Source organism: Polypterus senegalus, chromosome 2, assembly GCF_016835505.1.
Source record: "Polypterus senegalus isolate Bchr_013 chromosome 2, ASM1683550v1, whole genome shotgun sequence".
Classification (NCBI taxonomy): Eukaryota; Metazoa; Chordata; class Cladistia; order Polypteriformes; family Polypteridae; genus Polypterus; species Polypterus senegalus.
This window is the reverse complement of record NC_053155.1, coordinates 204,822,464-204,847,533: the sequence shown is the minus strand read 5'-3', so window position 1 is coordinate 204,847,533 and position 25,070 is coordinate 204,822,464. Positions and strand designations below refer to the sequence as shown.

Below are 25,070 nucleotides of genomic sequence, written 5' to 3'. Positions count from 1 at the left end.
TTTATTCTGCAAGAAATGTGCAAGATTTTCTCTTTGCTGATCCATTCAAGACACAGGAATGGTGAATTGATTGTGAGAAACTCACAAATCAGTTGCGGAAAGGTGGACACTTTTACTTTATAGAATGATTCTCACTGTATCTAGAGTTAGATGGTAAACTTAAAAGGTAGTAAAATAGAGTAGTTACCAGCAACTGAGCAGCTTTTAATTAACTAAACTTTTTCTCTTAATTTTCCAAAATTGTTCTTTACAAAAGCATTCAATAAGCACAGAACTTTTTTTCATTATTTTTAGCTGAGTATTCCACTTTATTTTATTTAAATAATACTGCAAACAATTTTTTTTTCTTTCGATGGTTTAAAAACACGTATTTGAAAGTGTCTAAATGCAAAAGGTATTTTCTTATGCAGGGCTCAGACTGTCAATTAATATATTCGTATTTTACTGAAATTTTCCAGTTAAATAAGTTTCACATTCTAGTGTATACTAAGCACTCAATTTTAAGTACAAAAGTGCAAGAAATTCATTCCAGATTACTACAATATTAAAATAAAGACATTGTGGATAAAATGTATATTACTGCATTCTAGCCCAGCGGTGTCCACACTTTTTCGGCTTGCGAGCTACTTTTAAAATCAGCAGGTCAAAATGATGTACCTACATTAAAAATAATATATAATATCTAAAAAAAACATTACGTGGGTGGCAGGTGGCTAAGTCAGTGTGGTTACCCAACGGAATTTTTTGCTATATATTGGAAGGCTAACTAGATCACAGCCGGAGTTTTGCAAGTAGCTCACGCGTTTGATCGTGAGTGTGGGATGACCAGTGTGTTGGAAGAGAAGAGATCTCAGACTGGCCGCCCTGTATGTCAATCAAGTGGCAAATGCCATAAGGAGAATATATGATAGACTAACGTTTAAAAAAAAAAAATTTTTAATGCAACGTGATCTACCTGCACTACCTTTGCGATCTACCAGTCGATCGCGATCGAAGCATAGGGCACCCCTGTTCTAGCCTGTTCAAAACAGTGTAACTTGAGCTAAATGCAGTAATTTTTTTTTGCATAATTTAAATTAATGTTTTTTTTTACAATACACAGTGCACTTACTCAACTGATCTACTTGTTATGAATAATATAATGAGTATAATCAATTCTTGATAGTCTGATACGTAATGTGTTGCATGTTGGTTGGACATACAAGTATGAATTTCACCATACTCTGTACATGTGATAATATTACTAATAATACCACAGGTACTACTATTACCGAGCCTCATTGTAAATTTACAAATTTCTTTCTCTGTGATTTAATGATTGGTAACACAGTTGCTGTGAACCTTTATTTTCCTGTCATTTGATACATTTTTAGAAATCATATTTTGCTAACTGTGAAAATTCCACATTATTTTTTGAGCTATAATTCATTTTCGCTCTATTTATTGATTCTATTATTATAACGGTGATGTTGTGGGAAATGATTTCATTGTGAAATTCTTCAGTTTATGTAAGGTTTCCTGGCCACAGCCATATTGTTTGCTTGCTGCTTTGATGGTTGCTACCATGTCATTATGACGCATTACTATTTAATACTGAGTCATGGCAGTTTATCAACCTTATCCGTGGGTTTATCATCCATGGTTTTGATCCACTGCATTTTGAAATTATAAAAAAAAAATCCAAAATATTCTCAAAAAAGAGCATTTAAAATTGCTGCCTGCTAAATACATACAAGAAATACCATGCACAGGATGATGCTATCGAAGAACTGCATACCAAAGCCCAGCCAAACCCCAGTCCCACTGTAATAGCTCTTGTGTTCATTGCATGCGTGCAATCACCTTTATGTCCTGAGCATCCATGGTTTTTGCACATCCTTTTGTGGTAATGGAACCATATAGCCCAGAATAAAGTGGGCCAATCTGTACTTGCTTTATTTCATCTGAACACAGGTTAGCATCAATTTAGTAAAGTCATAATTAACCAATTATATGGATGATTGTCAAGCAAAAAAGTTTGTTAGTTCTTGTAAGCTTGTTAATAGCTTCTATCAAGGCTAGAAAATGATGTCAACAAATTTGAAATCATATTTAAATGATATCATATTTATCAAATTGAATTTAAGAAATTGCTGCATGCTTGAATGGATCTCCGGGTGGTTCGTGGTGTGGTGGGTGTAGGAACGAGCTGTAATTAACGCATGCTCCCAACCTGTAAAAGCGGTAACACTTTAGTTTAGGAATTCATTATAAGCAGCAATTAACAGTCTGCCTGATATAAAAATATCATAAGACTTAACATGATATAAAACAATGAAAAATGACAGTAACACATTCTAAATGTCTTATTACTTTTAATGATAATTTATTATTGTTTTATTAACATAGTTAATAAAATTTAATAGATTAATAGGTACTTTATAAAAGATACCTAAACTAAAGTGTGACCATAAAGGGTTTTATTTAGCTTTGAAACAAATACAACACAAAACTATTAACAAATAGCCTAGTTACAACTGTTATGCTTTCTATGAATATGTTGTTGTATTTTCAACAAGTGCTTGTGCCATCACACCTTCTTACCTGTGACAGTAGTTTTATGATTGGCAATGCACTTTCTATATGAAAACATCCTTCTAACCTGCAAATGTCTGCTCTATTTCATACTTCAGAGTTTTACATGAAGCATATAAAATATAAGTAAAATTAAAATAACATCAAAACAAAGGAACAGGAATCAGCTGAGAACCTGAGTGATCTGATGCTGAGACTGTTTCATTTTTCTTTTCCATAGTGACATGACATTACAAAATTATCATGTAAATCCAGCTAATTAAAATAAATGCTATGTCTTTGACTTTAATGACTTATACTATACATTGGACACTGAATATTAAATGAAAGAAAAAAAAAATCCACATAAAAAATGATGTTAATGGCAAATCAATGAGGCAACAGAAACCAACATTTGTTCTTCCTACCCTCCATCAAAAGGTTTACGTTTAGTAATCCTTTGATTCTTCTTGTTCGTTTTCATTATATTCTTTGCAAAGATCCTTTAAAATGACTCGTCTTCCTACAGCTCTATTCTCTTCATATAATAAACCAGCTTTAGCCATTTAGTCTGCATTTTATTTATGTCGTCTCATTACTCACACACTGTGTTAGTGGCATTAGGTTAGTAGCAGTTGCAAACAGTATTGTTTGCAGGGAGTAACTCACAATTTGAGCAAGGTTCAGGCGTCGGAACTGAGCAAATTTGCTCTCTATTTCTTGCCAGCGTTTGCTGAGCTGGATCAAGCTTGGCTCCACTGCCATTGCAGCCCCTTCCCTTGACAGACTTTGAGCCTGCCTGTTCAGTGCATTCAGGTCTTCTCTCTTCTTCTCCAGATCAGCATCAATATCCTATTGAGTAAAACCAATAGAGGGCCCCAAGGCTAGTCAAAACTGAAGAAATTAAGCAGGAGATTAAAAAAGTAAAATAAAATAGAAACATTTCAGGAGGTACTTGTCTTAGATTTATTTATACACTCTATTTACAATTAAATTATTTTAATTTACATACACACAATGCCAACAAAATGTCGTGCAGTCTAGTAACAAGCTTGTGATCTCACAGAGATTAAGCTGCATAAATCAGTTACAACTGAAATAACTTTTTTTTTGTTTCCTAGGGTTTAGGGTTTTTCTTTGATGATGGGAGATGTGGATACTGAAATCTGAAATTAAAGAATAACAGCTATTGTTTAAGGGCCTGAATGTATCTTATGCCAGCATTGCTAGTCCACCCTTGTTCTCGATTCCTTCAAAAACTCATTGGTGAAAACGAAGCAGAGAATGAGGCAGTGAAATGCATAAACAGACATGTGCGCACACATACACGTGCACGCACATACAAAGAAAAAAACAAAAGGCTGACTTTGACAAAATGAGCATAACTCTACAGTGTTTAGACTATGACAAGTGACAAGAGATGTTTCTGGTCAAATAAGGGTCCTAACATGACAAAGATGTCTTCCGTTTATGGAGTTCATTTGCTCATCTGCAATAAAGACACACAAAGTCAAGTCAACTCATCCTTTGGTTCATAATTCCATTGATCATTATTATAACCTGGAATCCTGTTTATTCAAGTGACTAGTTAGCAACCATAGTGCAGACAGAAAGTTTACATAATTTAATTATACTAAAATTCTAACAACATATTTCATAGGAAAATAAACAGGACTGTTACAATATTTTAAGCCACATATGGTACAATTTTCTCATTACTTAAAAAATCTAGCTAATAAAAACATAAAAACATTTCTAAAATATCATGTCAGTTTCTGGTACCTGGCAGATTGCTGAAATGTGTTACCTTCATCCTTTGGTCATCCCTGGGATCTGGTAGGCTGGCTACTTTTTTCTCAATTTCATCAAGCCACTGCAAAAGGTCATCGGTTTGCCTCTTATACTGGTACCATTGAGGAGAAATTGCAAGAGCCTTTTTCTTCCTTATAGATCGTAAATCCTGTAAAAAGCACAAAAAAATTTTGCAATGGAAGGAGTTTACACTGTGCTCTAAAACAGTCCTGTCTTCCTGCAACTAACATAACTCATTAGATGCCCAGTGAATTAAAAAATGTTTGCTTTCCTCATGTCTACAGGTACAAAGGCTTACATTATCCCAAAGATGTACAAATTAGGTTGATGGTCAACTTTAAACTGATCATTGAATGGTTCTGAATATATTTATGTGCCCAGAACTGGATTGGTTCTATGTTAACAGTTAGTTACTGTACTGCCTCACTGTCACCCTGGAATGGGCTCTAAAAATATTGTAACCATATATGTGTATAAGCTGGTCTGGGAAATGAATGGAAAAATATAATACAAGAATGCAGCTTAATAAGAAATACAGTAAAGTGCATTAATATGCATCTTACTTTGGGAAAATTGCACATCATCTCTTAAATTTCTGTGATTTATAAAGCTTCTTAGATTATACCTTAAATCATAGCTAACTGACTATATTTCTACGGAGCATCCTATGAAACAATTCTCTGAAATTCTAAATTATATATTTCATGGTTTATGTAACATGTGCATGTATTTGTGGGTTCACTGTTGTTGAAGTTTAGATTTTTAGTGGAGCCTGAACATAACTGTATCATAGGATATACTAACATATTAATGTTGTGTTGATTTTGGTATGAAAACAGTGCCATTATAGTACAGTGGTTTACAGCTACAAAAAATAGGGCTCAGGTCCTGTTCCATTTACTACTTATATCAGGTTTGTGCTAGTCTCATTAAGACTTTTGGGTTTTCTAGTTTCCTGTCATCCGTTTATGGACCATTGACTTCAGTCAGCGCGTATCCCACAAGCCACAAACCATGAGTGAGACATGGGTTTATAGCTGGACACACTCCAGACCAGAATAACTTAATATGTAAGACAGAATGAAACTTTAAATTATGGCTTTCTTTAACTGCAGCTTTGACATTTATAAAATGATCTTACTTAATCAAGAGATCTTTGTATTATTCTAGAAATCAATTATAATCAATACTTTTAAAAAAGATGCTTCTGTACTATATGTCAATTCTAAAAAGTACAACGTAAGAAAAAAAAAGCATTAATGACTTTTCTTGGTCCCTGGCAACTACTAATTACATGATATCACAGTGACTAAACTCAACAGGAGGATATAATGTACAATGAGTTTACAGTATGCAAAGGGTATTGATCTCTTTATTCCTGAGAAAAAATCTGGTGCTTCAGAACTGTAAAAGATCCGCTCTTGGCTATCTACAATGGCATGATAAAACCTAAAGCTCTTTCATCTCTGTTAACAGCTGTCAGTGAGCTATAATGTAGTGGCTCACAGCATTCAATAGAGAAGAGAGAAAAATTATGGATCGGAAATCCAAGGTTGCAGGAATGCTTTAAACTTCAGGCCGCAAAAAATGAACCAAAACAGTAAGAAAAATTGAGAGACAGTTTAATATGGGCACTTTGTTAACTTTGGTGATGTGTTTACGACAGTTATAAAAGCAAACATCAACTAAAAACAGCACAACCCTAAAATTAAGGAGGTGGGAATTATGCAGTTGAAAATAGTATTATTCAATTTCTGCTCTAAAGTGTTACATATTTTTCTAAGATATGAAGATTTGACATGGCTTTGACCCCTTTACTTAAATGAACTTACTGCAAAAACATTTAGCAATTATTTACCTACACTGAAATTGAAGCAGTTAGTAAGGCTTATTCCTATGCTGTGCTCTTTTTAAATAAACTGCCCTAGCGCTACCTTGGTCAAGCTTTTACTTTTCTTATTCTAATGGATTGTGGATATTCAAAGATATTTCTTCTTAATAATACTATCAATTATAGTTTTTGTTTTTTTGCTACCAATGCCATCCACACATATGATAGTTTTGGTTTCTCCTAAATTTGGCTTTATTTACTCGACTGATTAGTTCAAAATTACTCTTTGGAAGTGTTCTATATCTCCAGTGAACAATGCTATATTAAAAAAATTATTTAATCACAGTAAGGGCCTGGACAAGTTGCTTAACGTAACTCTGCTTGGAATATATAAATAGTTAAATATAAATATTATAAAGTATATAAACATCCTGTGAATATATTTAAGTATAATATATTCTGTAAAGCTGCCCTGTGATGATGTCAGGTTTTGTTTTTAATTGAGTTGTATACTAAAATGATACGTAAACATATAAAAATACAAATCTGTTTTTGATATATATCCAAATATTAGCTTAGCATTGGCAATTGTGTCGTGAATAGTATGCATACAAGCAAAGCATTAAGGATATCCTTTTGTTTTGTAGGCTGGAAAGAAGACTTTATTGATCTGCCCACTGCTTATTAGTATACACCCACACATTTTAAGTGTTTACTTAGTCCCAGTCTAAATCAAACAAGAAAGTATGACTGCTGCAGTACAGTAGGTATAAGGCAGAAACTCACTCAAATAATTCAATGAAATCCTACATTTTGACGAGGAGACTTTAGTATTACCAGACAACGTATTAATAAGTTTCTCTAATGGAACAAAAAAACTCACATGGACACAAAGACTAAACATACCTCTAAGTCAAATTTGCAACCAGAACCAAAACCAGTCTGATGAAAAAAAATGTACCTACCTTTTCAGTTGGTTACTGTAAGAGGGATAAATGGAAAATGATACCACTGATTGTAATGTCTATGTTAGAATTGACAATTAGTAAATTACTCATCCTATGCTTGTGTTCATTCTTGAGTTCATACTGACATGAACTTTTATTGTACCTTAACAATGTTATATTTAGTATTCAATAAGTGTTGCTTTTTCCGTATTTCTTCTCGTTTTCTTTCATCCAGGACTCTTTGCTGTAGGTGCTCTCCCTTTTGCAGTAGATCTTTCACTGCTAATTCTTCAGCTTCACCCTAAATAGAAAAAGAAAAAAAGTTATACAGGCGGCATGGTTAAACTGATTTATAAATGCATATAATTTAAGCATTTTGAGAATGTTTCGTTTAATCTTAGTTTACTCTGTACTATTGACAAAAATTTGAGTCACTCTCTCAGTCAAGCAATAGCCTACATATTTTTGCAGTAGTTTTTCATGTAATTTGGGTGAAACATTTGCATGTTTATTTCATGAATTAGATGAAGAAATGATGAAGATGTAAGAAATTAATGTCTGAATGAATAATGTTTGCTGTTCTGGTGAGAAGCACTTCACTTCACTGCTTTCAAGAATGTAGTGGCAAGTCATACTTTGTAAATATTATATTGTAAAATTGCCCAATTAAGCACAACATATACTTATTGAGCGTAACGTAATTTCTTCATTATCAGGAAATGATTGACTTTCATTTTAGAACCAACTATAAACAAAAATCTTTAAAAAAAATATGGATACATTTCTGTAACTCCACAAATATGAATAATTTGCCCATAGAAAATAATTTTAAAAGAGAATTATGGACAACTACATTTTTATAGCAGTATTACAAAAGTTAGAATTGAAAAAATAATCATATAATAATCATAAATATTAAGGAAATTTTTGTCTTTAACTATTAATTTTCTGAAACTATGTTTTCAATGACTGATAATGAATTGCTGCGCCCTATCCAGGTACCACAAAATCACTGGGCACCTGGCATCACAGGGCCTACACACATTCACGTTCAGGCCAGTTTAAAATTTGCCAGTCATGTCTTTCGCATGTGGAAGGAAACAGGATCATCTTGAGAACAACTAAAGTGTATAAAACTTTACAATCACAGGTTTGGATTTAAACGTAAAACTTTTATATCAGCATTGTTTTCTATTCCATCATTGTATTATTCTCAAACATAAGATGCTTCATTTGCTTAAATTTGAGTGAAATAAAATGGAAGATCCCAGCAATAATCAGCAGCTACTTAATGACCTGATTACTGGAAGTTGTTCTGAACTAAAAACCTGCAACAGCTTGCCATTTTCATTTGTGGTCTTCCAGACAATATCATTAACATAAAACTAAAAAAATATAGACATGAATGTGACAGTCACTTAATACAACAGATGACAACTTCACTAAGTGAATATTATTAAATGAAATTATCTGCTCTTTTCATTCCATGGATGGTGATTTAGCAAAATAGGTTTTCATTTGTATGTTTACTGATGCTGAAACTAATAGCTTCCTTGCAAAACTATGCTAATGATGAAAAACAGATCATTACAAACTGTCAGTTTTAATGAGCAGAACTTATAGTGATAACTCGAGTCACAAACAAGTCTGAAACCTGCTGGCTCAAGTAAACTTTCAGCATTTTTCACCTCTTCATTCGTCTTGTTTGTTCTTTGGAATTACATTTATACAATAATGTGTAAAAAAAAAAAGTTCAATGTAAGCTACTGTAACAAAGTAACAATGAAAACGTTTTACCTCTCCATTTGTATTTTGACTTTTAAACAGTGAGTGTTTTAGGTATTCTTGTGAAAAGCAACATCCTCTACTATATGTCTATCCCATTCATTTATAAAAGCACACCAGACGTATCTTCTCTTATGTTGATTAAATTAAAAATTTTATCTTAGGGAAAGCAGGCTAACCCAAAGATTCAGAAAGCTGGTTTGAAACATTCTTTTTACCTTTTACAAATCTGAGCCTGAGAATAAATCATAAGAAAATATACCTGAAACAATAATGTAAAAGATATATTTAAAAAGACTTGACTTGATGGCTTCGCTGTGTAAGGTGTAGGTAACTGAAGGAGACATCAGTTTGTTTTCAATACTTTCTTGTAAAGAAATCAAAAATAATCTCCTGATTGCTAAAATCTGTCCATATGCATAACTGTTCACATTTAAGAACTCTTAAGGCAAAAACGCTGTTGTAACCCCATGCTTAAGAGCGTCACATTTCAGTCAAGTTTATAGAAGTAAAAAATACATTTAACAAGCACAAAAACTAAAACAAAAAACAATTCTAGTCTAGCCTTCTACATCCTAAAGATTTGTGACATAAGTTACATACAATTATAAACTGTTCTTGTATACACTGAATTTGACCTGTGTGAATGTTTTCTGTTATGGACTAGCATACCATCCAAGACTAGTTTCTACCTCACATTTTATGCTGACAAGAAAGGCACCAACTCCCCTGGTCATGTGTATTAGCATGATGTATACATTTCAGTTCAGATATTACAAAGGCACCGAGATAATTACTTCTCCCTGACAGGATCATGTGCATGATCCTAAACCTAACATACACATAAACTAGTAAGTCTTAAATTTGGAAGGTGTGATTGAATGTACAGTATGGTTGGATTGGTGCCTACCTTTCTTGATTTTTTTTTTAAAAGGAAAAATTAGGACTGAAATATGAAAAGGGTGAAATTGCACATGCCAACACTAATATAATGTTCCTTATTATTTAAAACTTTATCTATTCTAGGGTCTGTTGGACAAAGTTTACTGGAGCACCATTGGACTTAAGGCCGAAACCAGATTTGAATGGTGTACCACACCATTGAACTGCAGAAACTCATACTCACTATTTAACATCCAATTTAAAGTTTTCACTAAATCAAATTCTGTGTGCAATGAACATAAAAAAAAAATCTGAATACACAGTGAAAAACCCACACAATCCTGCTGGAAACAATGCAGACTCCAAACCGACATTGCGCAGCTGCTATTTAAACTCAGGATGTTTTCTTTTTGAAGCAGTAGCATTAACCACTGTGTAACCTTTCCACCCAAAAATATAAATGATCATTTTAAATAGTGAATCTGTTCTAAGCTCTAAATTAGTATTCCTTAACTTTAGTTATTTACCGCATCTTTTTGAAAATCCCCTTCTTTCAGGTTTTCACCCTGTTGAACTTCTGTCTCCAAGTGTTCGAGCCATTTCTGTGCATCTGCATGGTACTGATCCACTTCCTTGTAGGAAACTGGGGCCTATAATATAATAAACCATAAATACATAAGCTTTATTTGGTAACTTTAATGTAAATTTCTTAAAATATATAAATTAATGTAAAACTTCAATAAAACCATTCTTTGTGTACTGTTTGTGCTATTAATACATATATTTTTAGAATTTAGAATTAGTGTACTAGTGGGAAAAAACACCTTTAAATTAAGAAAAAAAACAGTAACAGTTTTAAAAAATATGATTAAATATTTCAATAAAAAGGAAGGGGTAGCAAAATTCAGATCATAATAATATTTCCCATATAACAAATGCTTACAATCTGGATAACATATTGTTAGAGTCTAGTAGTGGTTTGTAACTGATGCACCTTGTTTGAATTAGCTTGTGTCAAGACAAGGAAATAACAGACCGGTCTGAAATGAAATGTAGTTTTCACAGAGTTTAAACCTGGTGAAAATTTGTTCTGGACTTCTGAATTAAGGATGAAAATCTAAATGCAAAAGTCCTAAATAAAAATTTTAATTTAGAAAATGGTGTCCTGGATCATCATGAAGTTAAAGCTAAACATATTTTTTTTTTATTTTTAAGGAATCGTTTATAGACATTTTTTGAATGTATAGTGTTTTTAGGAAAATAATATTTTAGGGATTCATCAAAATCAAAAGAGTCATTAGTCACTTTGTACTTAATGACAATTTGACAAATACAGTCTGAACACAGCTTTTGGGTAAAGCATGCATTTTTACAGACCACTCATTTAATAGTATTAATGTTGGTGAAGAGTAAAATACTCAAGGTTATGTTAGTCATTTCTGCATTCAACTGTACACTGACATCTAAATTCAAGCAACATGCAAATAGATACTTATTGAAAATATTGACTAAAACTGTTTAAAAAAAGACAGCATTAACAAGATGAGCCATACACAGCTTGAACCCCATTGCATACATGCAACAATAATGAATAATTTCAAAGGATTTTAAGAAGCTCTTACATTCAGCCTGAATAAACATCTTATTATGGGGTTGACTCACAACCGCTGATCATGGTATTTCTCCATCATATCTTCACTGTGCCCAGTCTTTTTCCAGAGGCAGCTAATTTTCTTGTTTTATGCAACCCATGAGAAAGCTGATTCATGTATATAAGCAGTATTTACAATAATACAGAAAGACTCTGAGGGTTCATTAAGGGATAAAAATAAATGATTAATATGGCGCTGTTTGTTAAGAGGCCTAATTTTATATCCACTTGAGGAATGTTGTTTTGCTGAAATGTAAATATGCTAGATTGAAGATCATTTAACAATATTCTTCATGTTATGCTCCAAATTGCTTAAAAAAAACCAAACAAATTCTTGCACAACACAAGAAGCTTATAACTACTGTACTAAGCAAGGGTGTAGATTTTTGAAAATTTCTACAAACATGTAATTTTCTTTATGGTACTAAATAAAAGATGAAAGATGAAACAAATCTATCTATCTATCTATCTGAATAGCTAGCTTTAACAGTTTTATTTGACAACTTATTGAACAATTTAGAAAAGAATATAAATTATATAAGTAAACTATTGCTAACAGAGCTCTTTAATTGTGCTTGAAATACAGGTGAAATAAAGCTTAAATGTAATTAAACATTTTAAATAAACATTATTTTCCTTCATTTGCTATACATAAATAATCAAATTGTATTCCATATACTGTACAGCAATTACAAAGTTGCTAAAAAAGAATAATGCATCAACCAAAGCCACTGTTCCTGAAAAATCATCGTTGGCTTAAAATTAAATTTTGTACTGCACTTATGCCCCATAATTCCATTGCCTCTATAACTTAGGTTATTGATGTATAATAGACACTCAAACAGTAAGAATCCAGCATTGAAGTGATTGTTGGACGTGTTTATAATAGTGTAGCTAATTAAAAAATAATAAAGTCTGCATTCCTCTGCATTTTACCATACCTAATTACAAACTGGCTAATTCATTTGCGCCAATGAACAAATCATTTTGATATTCCAACGACTGAACTTATTTCTTATCTTTTCAGACATGCTTGGGCTATATTTCTGACTTGAAATCTGTTCTTCATTAGAAAGTCACTGACAAGAAAACAGATAAACATGATCTATTTTAAGAGTCAAGAGAATTAAAGCAACATTATAAATTAATAGAGAAAAGCTGACTTTGGAATCCAGAGCTTTTTTCTACTGTGAAAAATAAATATGTCCCAGTGACTACAAGCCAATGGTATAAGAATATTGGCATCAAACAAGGTAAAAATAAGAATAACAGAAACAAAAATGATTTTCTTCAGCTATGTGTCCCTTATTACAAGGAAAACATCTCTTGGACCTCCTGTATCAATTTGTTTGGATATATACTGTACAACTCCCCATAAGCATTTGTTCACTGCCATGGTTACCTCCCTCTGGAAAGTCATTCTCACTGAATGGAAAAGTGAGAACACTGATTGATTTCTTACAAAATGTACTACTTGTATCAAACCATAATTTTATATCAGCAAATCTGTTACCTAAAAAACAATCAAAATAATTTATGTTAAATTAAAAACTTTACTAGTTACATTTATCATCTTCTTTGTCCATTTTTTAATATATTGTTCATAGTGAACTAAATGTAAAAGTAGAAAACATTTTACTGATAGCCTGAAGTCACACATTATATAGTTTCTGCCAACATTTTGTCATTTACTACTAAAATATGCAAAACGTTTCTGTTTTAACAAGGTTACACAGATTATTGTATAAACGGAACACACGTGAAATGCATGTGTTCCAAATAACGATCCATTATTTCCACTCTAAAACTCCAGCACTTCACTCCCAGATAATCAAGGCATGAGCTGGGAGAACATTGTGCACGTTCTGCCGTGGTGGGGGGATGGGGTACCAGGCTGCCTGCTTCTTGTCTTTATCGGCACATTTACATGACAAAAGACGCTGAGGGAGAGGTGCAAACGGATTTAAGGTGGGCCGGATCTACGAGTTTTTCGTTAGCTCTGGAAATTCTAGTGTTAACAGTATTTAATAAAATGTGTAAACCGGCAGAAACTCAAATCGATGAGCTTAAGGGCACTATCTACAGATTGTTCCCATATTTGATATTTTAAAGATGTTCTATTTGATCACTTTTCTTCATATTGCTATTTGGTGAGCTGACAGAGTTACAATTAGATAGATAGATAGATAGATAGATAGATAGATAGATAGATAGATAGATAGATAGATAGATAGATAGATAGATAGATACTTTATTAATCCCAAGGGGAAATTCACATAATCCAGCAGCAGTATACGAGTACTGATACAAAGAAACAATATTAAATTAAATAGTAATAAAAATGAAAAAAAAATAAAAATAAAAAGCAGACAATAACTTTGAGTAATGTTAGCATTTACTCCCCCGGGTGGAATTGAAGAGTCGCATAATGTGGGGGAGGAAAATTAAATGCTTACTTTTGGTTAAGTAATACTTTGTTATAGAACTCATTCTACCTAACTGTACAACAGTTACATATTTGTCCAGATATTACTGCTAATGCATATCCTAAATAACTACTTGATTACAATACAACTCCATCAATGAGAACTAAGAAATTTGACAATAATTTCAAAAATCAAACAGTCCAAAACAGTCTTCATAGCTCCATAACTCATGTAAACCTAATATATACAACAAGCAAACTTCTTTAGAAAATACTTATAACTTTCATGACTGTGAACTGAATCATGAATATGTTCAGAATATAGATGGGTAATAAATTGAAATGTGTGTCCTGTGCAGTATATTGAGCGTAATGTTGGATTTCTTGTAGACTATTTTATTTCATGATGTGTACATTAAAAAGACATCATAAATATAAATATGGATAGCTGATTGTTTGAGCGATTTGGGTTATTCCAAAACAATTACAACTGGGAAGCTTTACAGATTATATCATTTGAAGATGTGTGTTACACTTTTAAACAGCACAGATCTGAATGTAAAGTAAAACCTTATACAGCATAAGTACAGAATAATTTGTATGTGTTAATGACCAAATAGGCTCTAAGACCATTCTACATATGCACATTATATCTAAGTATGGTTATAGCGCACTGCCTAAATGAATTTAATTATGATAATTCAATAGTTTTGTTTCCATCTAAAATATAGACTGGTGAGAAGCTTTTTATGCAGTTTTAACATAAAATATTAAGTTGTATATCATTAGAAAAACTTTAAAAAGAACAATATTCTCAAACAAATGTCTTCAGAAATATGCTGATGTTCAGCTCAATAAGTAGACAAACACAGCTTCAACAGCATATGTGAGTGTAACAATTCATGTGCAGCTCTCTATGATCCAAGCAAGACTAAAGTTTGAGTGTACTTATGACCTATGCTACATTCTGAATAACACCAATTTAAAACATTTGCATTAATCAAGAAAGGGCAAGGTGCATTTTATACAAAGTTACCATTACCAACTCAGAGCTCACATTAATAAATAATATAATTGGGTGAGGCCTCATATTGGAGTAACTTGTCTGTGATGCCCAACAATAATTTTCAAGATTAACAATAGCCTTTGCACCATTAAGATTAATTTGACTTTAAACCTTAAGCAAGTCAGTGTCACGGTTTCTCAATTACCACTAATAGAAATTACAATTATTACAATCTTCTCTGATTTCTGCTTGAGAGAAGAATGCTCATTTAAAAAGCATGAGATAGGATTGGTGATATTCCCCAGATTGTTGAAGGACAATTTTTTTTAACATATTAGTATCCTTCACTTTTTGATGATACAGTGGTAGATGATGTATTTTAATTTCTAAAAAGTTACGATAAAATTCATATACTACCTATATCATCATCACATTTAGAATTTAGATGAGCAACATTTATAAAGCTGTTAGTGTTTCACTCTGGGTTTGTCAGCATGGCTGCGCTTGCAACTTAATAATAATTATAGTTAAAATAACCAAAATTATTTTTTTAAACATTGGAATGTCCTTTTTAAAAAAATTATATGGTATGAAATGTATCTTTCAAATATTTAAGTTAACAATGTCTTATTATTCATTTTTAACAGATTAGGATTTTGTAATCCAAGTGTTAATACAGAATAAACAACATTCATCATGTTCAGAGTGGAAACAAATCATGTCAAAAAAATCTAATCATGGCTGATTCTCAGATCAAACAAGCAAAACCACAAGAAGCAATTTTAAGTTTTATTTTCCTATTTTCCAAATGGAGATATGAAGTGCACAGCACATCTTGACCCAACCCCACAAATACACATCTTACCACAAGTAAAGAATATGAAGTACAGAATGTCAAACTACAGAAGAAGTTATGACAGTTAACATGACAGGCACAGTTTTGCTTCTTTACAGAGCTGAAATGACAGCTAATTAGAAACAAAACAAGGATGTCCTTTTTTGGAGATTAACAGTATGCGTCAGCATAAAACATTAGCACAACTGTTAAAAGAAAAGATCATTCAATCCAACATACTTGCCAATTCTATTCACTTTGACTCTCCAAAATAACATTTGAAGGTCCCTAAAGTTCTCTTCTCAATCACACTACTTAGAAATTTATTCCATGTGTTTAATTGTTCTTTGTGTGAAGAAAAACCTTCTACAATCTGAGCAAAATTTGCCCTTAACAAGTTTCTATCCACATCCCCATGTTCAGGTTGAAGAATTTATTTTAATCTAACACCTGGAATCCACTCTACTAATTCACTTCATAATTGTTATCACCTTCATTTCACTTTTTATTCTTCATTTGATTACAGGTTCAGCTTCTTCAATCTTTTCTCATAGCTCATACCTATCAGTAACATAATAAGCCTAATCATACTCATCAGGATTTTTTTCTAGCACTGCCATGCCTTTTTTTATAATGTGAAGACCAAAACTATAACCAGTATCCCAAGTTAGGCCTCACCAGAGTGTTATATAACTTGTTCCTAACTTCTCTTGACTTGTACCTCTAATATGGTACTATAGAACATTCTATTAACCTTGTTGATTGTTTCCATACACTGTCTTGATAGTGACAAGTCCACTATGACTCCTAGATCTTTCTCATAAAATGTACTTTCAAGTTTTGGAACTCCAAGTTTTTATAGAAATCTAACATTACTACTTCCTACATGTAATACCTTACATTTATTTACATTAAATTTCATCTGCCACAGAACTGGCCAAGCCTGTATGCTGTCTGCAACAATTCTGTATTATCTGCCCTTTCAATTACTTTAATATTATCTCAAAATGTAACCATTTTACTAATCATTTATATATATTAAGGGTAGTGGCCCCAGCACTCATCCCTGAGGGACACCACTGTTAACACCATCGATTTGCTGCCTGTGTTTGAGCCAATTTTCTACCCACTTGCACAATGTGCCTTGAATTTTGCATTTCTTTTAATTTGATTACTAACTTTTCATATGGTACCTTATCAAAAATCCTTCTGAAAACGAAAACAAATATCATATGCACCTCTCTTATTATATGCTTTTTTTGCTGCTTCCATATTAGTGAAACATGATTTCACCAGGTTGATAATCTGTTAACAGACCTGTTTTTGAATAGTGCTGCTCGATCTTTTCCTTAATAACTTTGTCCATTAATTTACCTGTGTTGCATGATAAGCTTACTGTTATTTGCTTGGATCATCCCAATCACTCTTTTTATATGATGTTTTTGAATATGAACTCATTGAACACACATGAATATTGTAAAATGCATTATATTACGATCACTAGAGCCTAATGATTCAGTCACATCAATCACATTAATTTATAACATGCTTTGTTAAACAACAGTCACTGGTTATATCCAAAAACTCCTGTGCTCTGCTAGGACTAAGTCTAGCCTAGTTAATATTTAATAATTTTTGAGTAATTAAAGTCCACCATAACTCTAATATCTCTCTCTAAAATTTCCATTTTAATACTTTTAAAAAGAAGTAAATTGAAATTATTGTCTGTATTAGGGGGTCTATAACATATCTTTGATATAAGACTTTCATACCAAATGCTTTTTAGCCATTACCAAATACAGTATTCACACTAAGCTGTGGCTCTCCATTTCACTGATGATAAACTGCACTCAAATCCTGTTTAACATAGATGCCAATCTCCCACCTTATTGGGTCTTCATTTCTAAATAATGTGTACCAGTCTACGTTATACTCATCAGCATCTTTATTATTTAGTCAGGTTTCTGTTATTCCTATTATATCATAGTTATGTGCAGCTCCATATAAATCTATCTCACTTATTTTTTCTTTATTCCTAACACTTTTGGTATTAAGACTGGCAACTTTAGTGTATTATCTACCTTGCTTTGGCTTTTTAATAGTGTACTAGAACTTTCAAAGTTATCTTATATTTGTATTTATATTACTGCCTGTACCTTTATATGAAGTTCTAAACCTGCTCTTTTCTAAACTCACTGATGTCTTATTTCCTAGTTTAAACAATCTTCAGTTAAACTACTTATGAGTCTCTCCAATACATTGGTGCCCCTTCTGTTGAAATGCACCCTGCCATCTGCTCAAGAAGTCCCAATACTTTATAGACAGGCTTCTCTATCCAACACCAAAATCTGAGCTAGGTAGCATTAAGCTGTTAATATGCTGAATCTTATCTGGACTGGGCTGTGGCATAGGCAGAACTTTAGAGAAGACCATCTTATCAATTATCCACCTCAGCTTGGTATCTGCCTTTTAAAATTTGGATTGCAGGACTGACAGCATGACCTGCCAACATGGACAATGACAACTGAATCCACCACCACTCTGGCCAAGAGCTTATCCATCCTTCTAGGGTGATTGCCTACCTGCGTAACTGAAACATAACAGGCAGCATGAGACTCTGTCTCTGGAAACAACCTACATCTCAGTTACACTAATAACTGAGTCCTTCACTATCGCAACCCTATTTTTAGGGACTGGTTTGGAGGTAACCTATCACCTCAGAGTTAATAGAATCACTGTCCAACTCTACAAGATCCTGAAAACAGTATGACTTTGTAAACTCTGAGGTTAATGGCCCTGGCCAGCATGCACCTCTTGCCTTGTACATACGTTGAGACGTGACCTACCTGTTTCAACCTCTCTGATCTGGAGTCTCCTCCTGCAATACAACACAATGACCTATACTAAAATGCTGAAACACCTGCCTTTTAAAATGTGCTCTTCACCTTCCCCACCATCCTTTGAGAAGTTGTACAATGTTTTACTATAGTATCTTATTATTTAGAATAATTCTTTCTCATATTCAACAATTTTTAACATCATTTCAGCGGCATCATTGTGGTTTCATTTTGCACCATGTCTTCCTCACAGACAACACCATTTTCTTGCTTATTATTGCTGACAAAGGTGCCGATTGCCAATCATATTATTCTTTATTTTGTGATATGTGATGTATCATGTGTCACGTGATAATATCATGTTGACACTATAAAAATGGTAGCATGTTTACCCTCAAAGCTTTGGAATAAAAACAAATTTAACAGTAGTGATATTCCAAAAGAAAAGTATGGGGTAAAACAAGGGTCTAATATCAAATTCATTGTAGTATTTCAAACACAAGGCAAAAAATACATTTTAGGCAAAGGATTTTTAGACAGAAGTAATTCTTCTTTGCTTTGTGTTTTAAATATCACAATCAATTTGGTATTAGACCCTTGACTTTTCTTTTGGTTTATCACTAACTATATTTTACTTGGTCATTTTGGTCTTCAAAATTCACTCTTCACACTTACCATTTAATGCTATGGTCATAACACACAGCAGAAAGTATGTCTGTTACAGACTATGATGAGTAAGAGAGCACCATTACATGTAAAAAAGGAAAAAATTTGCTAGTTGTTTGATTCTCATGTTGTAAAGATCTAGAAATGCTAAACAGAAATCTGTCTTGGCACAGGAAAGAATCGAATGGTTAGGCAAACGTTTTCTGTGGGGGCCATCCAGAAGCCATTGTCTTGAATGCTTAGTTAGAAATGAAAAAAAAAATAGAATTCTTTTTTGAATATTTATTTTCAATTAAATTATTGAAATATCTGTCTCTTAAATAGGCTGCATCAAAAATATGAATTGATGTACGCACAGTGATGTGCTGCAACAAAGAAGTGCCTTTGGCTATGAAAAATAATGTGATAAAACCATTATCTCACCAAGGTTGTGTTAAACAAAAGAATGTAAAACAATGAATGAAATACATTTTAAAATAAAACTTTTGCAAAATCAGAAAACTACAGCAAAATAAATGTGGTCTTCTGAATATCTCAGGAGTGACAACTAGGCAGGGACATTTTTTTGTATTTCATTACACACAACAAACATCTCAGAGAGTAAAGAGTTACTGTTGATGTCCACATGAGGACATTTACTCAAACCTCTGAGTATTGAAGAAAAAAAAACAGATGGTGTGGGACTGTTATCGACTTAGCCTTTGCCAATAAAGTAAAAATTGCAGGGGTTCTTCACAGTTGGCCTTATATAGCCCTTCATTGAGCAGTTCAATATAGCAGATGGCGTGTAGCTGTTACTGATGTAACCTACATTAACTGAATGAATATTTTGAGGTCCTACTAAATTGAGCAGTTAAATACAGCAGATGGAGTCTAGCTGTTGTGAATGTTCTTAATACTACTCTCCAATGTGTACTTTCAGATGCCAATAGCACAAGGACATGGTAAATACTGTATTATTGATTTAATTGATCATCACGTCAGCAAAATCAGTTAACCCAACAATATGACTGTTGCCATTTCGTTGAATTATTACAGATATAACGTTAAATGCTAAAGGTGGTCTTTGGATATTTTAAGGCGGCAAGTATCATGGATATTACATAAATGGCTTTCTCATGAATTAACAGTATCATAGACTGTGTCTTGACTTTTTTTCAAATACTGTTTCTAGCTGTACCTTCAATTGCAATACTTTTTGCATCTTGATAATGGTTAAGAAATAACACGTGCATGTCATAAAAACTTATAGGAGGGACACTATAAATTTTGAAAATACTTTAAGAAGATGAATTAATAAGATGAAGGGGCGTTTAATTTGTCATGAAGTTCGATTCAGTGCTGTGCAGTGGGCTTAACACCGTTATGATACCTTCTGTTAAACCCTGAACCTTGAAATGAAATAGGGTTTACAAAATGATTGGATGGTAAAAGACATGTTAAAATAGGATGAGTTTATTTTAATTTTTTTTAATAATCAATAATCACTGTAAGTAATAGTGAATTTTTGCTCATAAGGTTAATGTCTTTTATCCACACCCGTTAGAATAAGCTACACCAGATCAATACCGTGTAAATAGCAAGCATGCTAAGAGCACATTCCTCCTTGAAATGTCACTACAGTCATTGAGTAACCTTCAAATATGTTTGCTTTGAAGTAGACTTGGCTATCAGAATAATAGCAACAGGGTTCTTGTGTCCTTGCCTGGATGATGCCAGGAGAAACTGACGAAGCAGACACTGCAGTGCTAGTAGAAGAAAGCACAGTTTTCAGGCTAGTCAGATGGTAGTCTCCTTTCACATGATCAGATGACTGTTGCATTTCCAAACGGTGAAGCTTTACAGAGAGAGTAATTAATTAAAATGAACAATGAACATTAACCAACACTGAATGTATAGTAGGAAAAGTGCTGAGAGATTAAATAAATGCTTGTACATATAAGACTATGGTTTCTGCCATCAGCTAATATTAACTTTATTTAATAAAATCTGCATTGCAGTTGTGCAACGTGTAGTATATTATCACATACATGATTATATTAAAAGTAACTAATGATTCACAGACTGCATGGTTTAACAAAGTATATAATTTATGAAGAAATTTAACTGTAATCTTTTGTCTCCTGGGAGACTTCTTAAAAGATGAATTTCTGAAATTAGAAACACACACAATCATGCATGAGGTTCTGTTGTGTAAATGTTCTGCTGTTTAATTCATAATACAGTATGAGAGAATGTCAGTAGATAGCTGACAAAGGAACAATTACAGGTTGTATTTATGCACTTCATACTTTTATTACTGCTTAACGTCATTTTTCTGTAGGCGAAGCAAATAAATGTCCTAATCAGTGAACTTTTTCATGCGCATGTAAGAATATTTTTCTTTCTCTATTCAAAGGCTTGTGGTTACATGATTTTGCTTTGCCCTCTCTTGTGTATTGTTTTATGACAATTTAATTCCCAGTATTTCCCTTAATTTTTTAACTTATTAAAAAAAATGTTTCCAAAAAGTAAACATTCATGATGCCAGGAAGGATGTGAAAATCACAATATACTGTACATTTTCAAGTTCTAATTTTGTGGCATATTAAAATGAGACTGTGTGATGAGTGTACATCAAGATTTTTAATGCAAATTTTCTGCACAAAGGTATGCATGTAATGAACTCTGAAAACTTTACCAGTAAATAAAACAAAGTAAAAAATAATATTTACAGCTAGATTAGCTCATTATTTAATAGTAGGAAAAAGTATTTCACAAACAAAATTATAAGATAATGCACTGTGTGTGATTAGTTCAATAAGTTAATATTATTTATAAATGAAGGAAGCAAAAATAGTAACATTTTGATGCAGTCAAATGTGTAATTAATTGATTCTCAGAATAAAGTTGCTATAAGTCAGCTCATAATGTAATATTATCTGTAGATATTATGAAAACCTTGCATATCCACCCAACTGAGTGGTTCTGTGTAAATCGCTTATTAACATGTGTTCACAAGCTACAAAATAGACATTCCCATAAGAAGTGCATTGAATTGAACATAAAAAGAATTTTGAGATCTCTTCATTATTTTTGGTAGACGCTGAATTGTGCAGTTTCTAACTATATACCAACTCTACAGCATAAGATAAAAAGTACAGTATTATCTATTGCATTTAGGAATTACAACAAATGAAACTTTATGTTAAATATTCAGCAATAATCACAACATCTGAAGTGAACTATCATTTATTATTAAATCTGCAATTTATCTTTAAATGTCTATGAACAAATGGGACTCTGTATTAAATGGTTTAAGCTTATTTGCCACCCTACCTCTTGCTGCACTTTATGCTGTACAGCTAGAAAACTCCTCTGTGTCTTTAGCTCCTCATCTGGAGTCGACACCACTGAAATGGCTGAAGGTGTAGGGCTTAGCTGCTGAAAGGTAAATATTATTTATAAATATTGTGGTCTTGGCAGTAACATATTATCAAATTTATTTTCCAAAAACAGCTGTAAAAGAAGATGCTATCGTCTGAATTCATATTTAGAATGTAATAGTGTTCCATGGACCATCAGTAAATGCCAAGGCTCAAATAATTGCACAGATTAGATGTTATATGTAATCAATTTTCACAAACTGCACACTATTTTGAAATTAATATCACTTGAGCAGAAGCTACTGTGCAGCTTCTTGACTACCTAAGTCATTGTGCAAATCTATACATTTGTAGGATCCATGTTAATATTTTGCTTCTTTTTATTCTGGCACATAATGGAAATGAGTGCATTGGGGCCTTCTGGGCAAAGACATACAAATTTTCCAGAATTACATTCAGGTCTTCCAAGCAAGGGTATTGAAACTTGCTGGTCCTGTTGTGATAGTTGTGCTTTATTAATGATATTAAAATACTATAGATTAGAAAAAAGTTGCACCTGCTGTGTCCACTGGATAAGTAACATTTTAATCAACCTTCTATGGCTGTCTAATCCCAATCCAAACACATCTATATAATGTCAGTCTATGGTGTTCCATCCATTAATTTCTTTACAGCCTTTCTTTCTTTGGCATTTCCTTCAATGAAGAATGTGGTCATCAGTTTTAGTTTACATATCTTATCAAATACAATAGTACATTATTTTTTCAAAATGTACAATATCATTTTACCATTTTGCTATATCCTGTCCCCATGCTCACATTGAAAGTAAAAGACACACGCTACATATGATGTGTTAAATCATGAAATCGTATCATTTTCAGGAATAAGGTGTAAACTCCACCACAAGTTTTCTAGTTTGTTGCAACTATTTCTTAGGCCAATAAATACAAAGATAATTTCACTTTTTTTTTTAATTCATAAATACCACTTTATTTTTTCTATTTGCTAGGGTGATATGCATGATTTGCTTGTGTCATACACATGCAAATGGGAGGCAGCTAAAGGGCTCAAGAAAGGATAATTCCATGCCGGACCAGGGGGTGGAAGAGTGCACTGATCCTTTCTATGTTCCCTGTGCAGACGGACCAGGGGAAATTCAACCAGAGCACAATCACGACACTTCCGGTTCTGGGACCAATGACATCACTTCCTGTTCCGGGTCCAACAACATCACTTCTGGTTGATACTCAAATGACATAATTTCCCCTGTCTGGCTTTAAAACCTCCAATTTTTGTCTGTCTCACCAGTTCTGTTACGGACTAAAGTCTGTAAAGAACATTGCTTAAAGCTTTTGCCTTGTTTCAGCCAGCTCTTCAGGTATAAGGGGTGGCTGCCCTAAACCTTTTTGCAGTGTCATGGGCATAAATTTCTCACTAGGAATTTAATAATCAGAATGTAGGCACACAAACTGTTTACTATCAGTATATACTTTAATAAATCAGAACAAATAAACATTTATTCAATTTGGCAAGAGAACATAATTTTGCTATACTGCAACATAACTAAATTGTTATGCTTACATTTAGACATGAACAAAGATGTAGGGAGGAGAATTAGGACTCACCTTACACAGTTCCTGCCCATCACTTATATTTTAAATTAGCTAATGTAGTTTTAGAAGGTTATGTTACATTATATTATATATGTTGCACATAAGTTTTCTCTGCCCATTGTTTTAATTTAAATATATTAAGTAGATATATAGTTTTTCTAAGCATTAATATATTTTTATAAAGGCACAAAGTTACAAATGGCACCTGAATTATACATTAAATGCAGTAATCACATGGGAGCATGAAATTAATACTTTTTTATGCATGGTGTGATGGGAGGCAACACTGGATGGGTTTCTCAGTCAGGATGGCATTCCTTATCCTGGACGGGAATATAAAGATGACAAATGGGGGGGACAGCCTTTCAAGACTCTGTACACTAGGTGGTAATGTACCTGGGTCATTGCACCAATGGACAGACCTGCAGGACATACTGGGAGCTGTAGTCCCATTGAGCAGCCACGCTGCGTTTCGTGGGTGCTGCCAGGGGGAGCTACAGGGTATGGCTGTTGCTATCTTAAAGGGCTTCTGCCTAAACCAGAGGTGCTTCCTTTGTGCAATGTATTGGCACTGGAAGAATTCCTGGGTCCCGCATAAAATGTTCCTCCTCATCTCACTATGGGAATCAGGAGGAGGAGGAGGACAACACTTGCTGGAGGAGACTTGGGAGAAAAATGAAGGATTTGTGACATCTGTATTGAAGGCATAAACTTTAAATAAAAGGTTATCTGAACCGCTTACTGCGTTTGTACAGTTGTGTTGAGTGTTTCAAATCTCGAGACACCCCACTGTTAGTGGCCACATGTAAAGATCTTACACGCTACTGACAGCATGGTAATCAGTTCAGAAAAGCAATTGATA

The 25,070-nt window shown here is 33.1% G+C and overlaps 1 protein-coding gene across 12 annotated transcripts in view; it reads right to left on the bottom strand.

The window, feature by feature from the left end:
• The window catches only part of dmd (dystrophin), a 2,654,580-nt gene that overhangs the window by 1,470,522 nt on the left and 1,158,988 nt on the right, over positions 1 to 25,070 (bottom strand). For 9 of the 12 annotated variants that reach the window (XM_039745194.1, XM_039745193.1, XM_039745197.1 and 6 more), the window contains exons 38-43: positions 22,549 to 22,653; positions 20,936 to 21,067; positions 10,338 to 10,460; positions 7,307 to 7,444; positions 4,361 to 4,513; positions 3,223 to 3,405 (exon numbers count right to left, since the gene is read on the bottom strand). In XM_039745194.1, coding sequence (XP_039601128.1) covers positions 3,223 to 3,405; positions 4,361 to 4,513; positions 7,307 to 7,444; positions 10,338 to 10,460; positions 20,936 to 21,067; positions 22,549 to 22,653 — 834 coding nt within the window. The remainder of the gene's footprint in view (positions 1 to 3,222; positions 3,406 to 4,360; positions 4,514 to 7,306; positions 7,445 to 10,337; positions 10,461 to 20,935; positions 21,068 to 22,548; positions 22,654 to 25,070) is intronic. The other 3 variants (XM_039745204.1, XM_039745209.1, XM_039745201.1) reach the window with 2 other exon arrangements.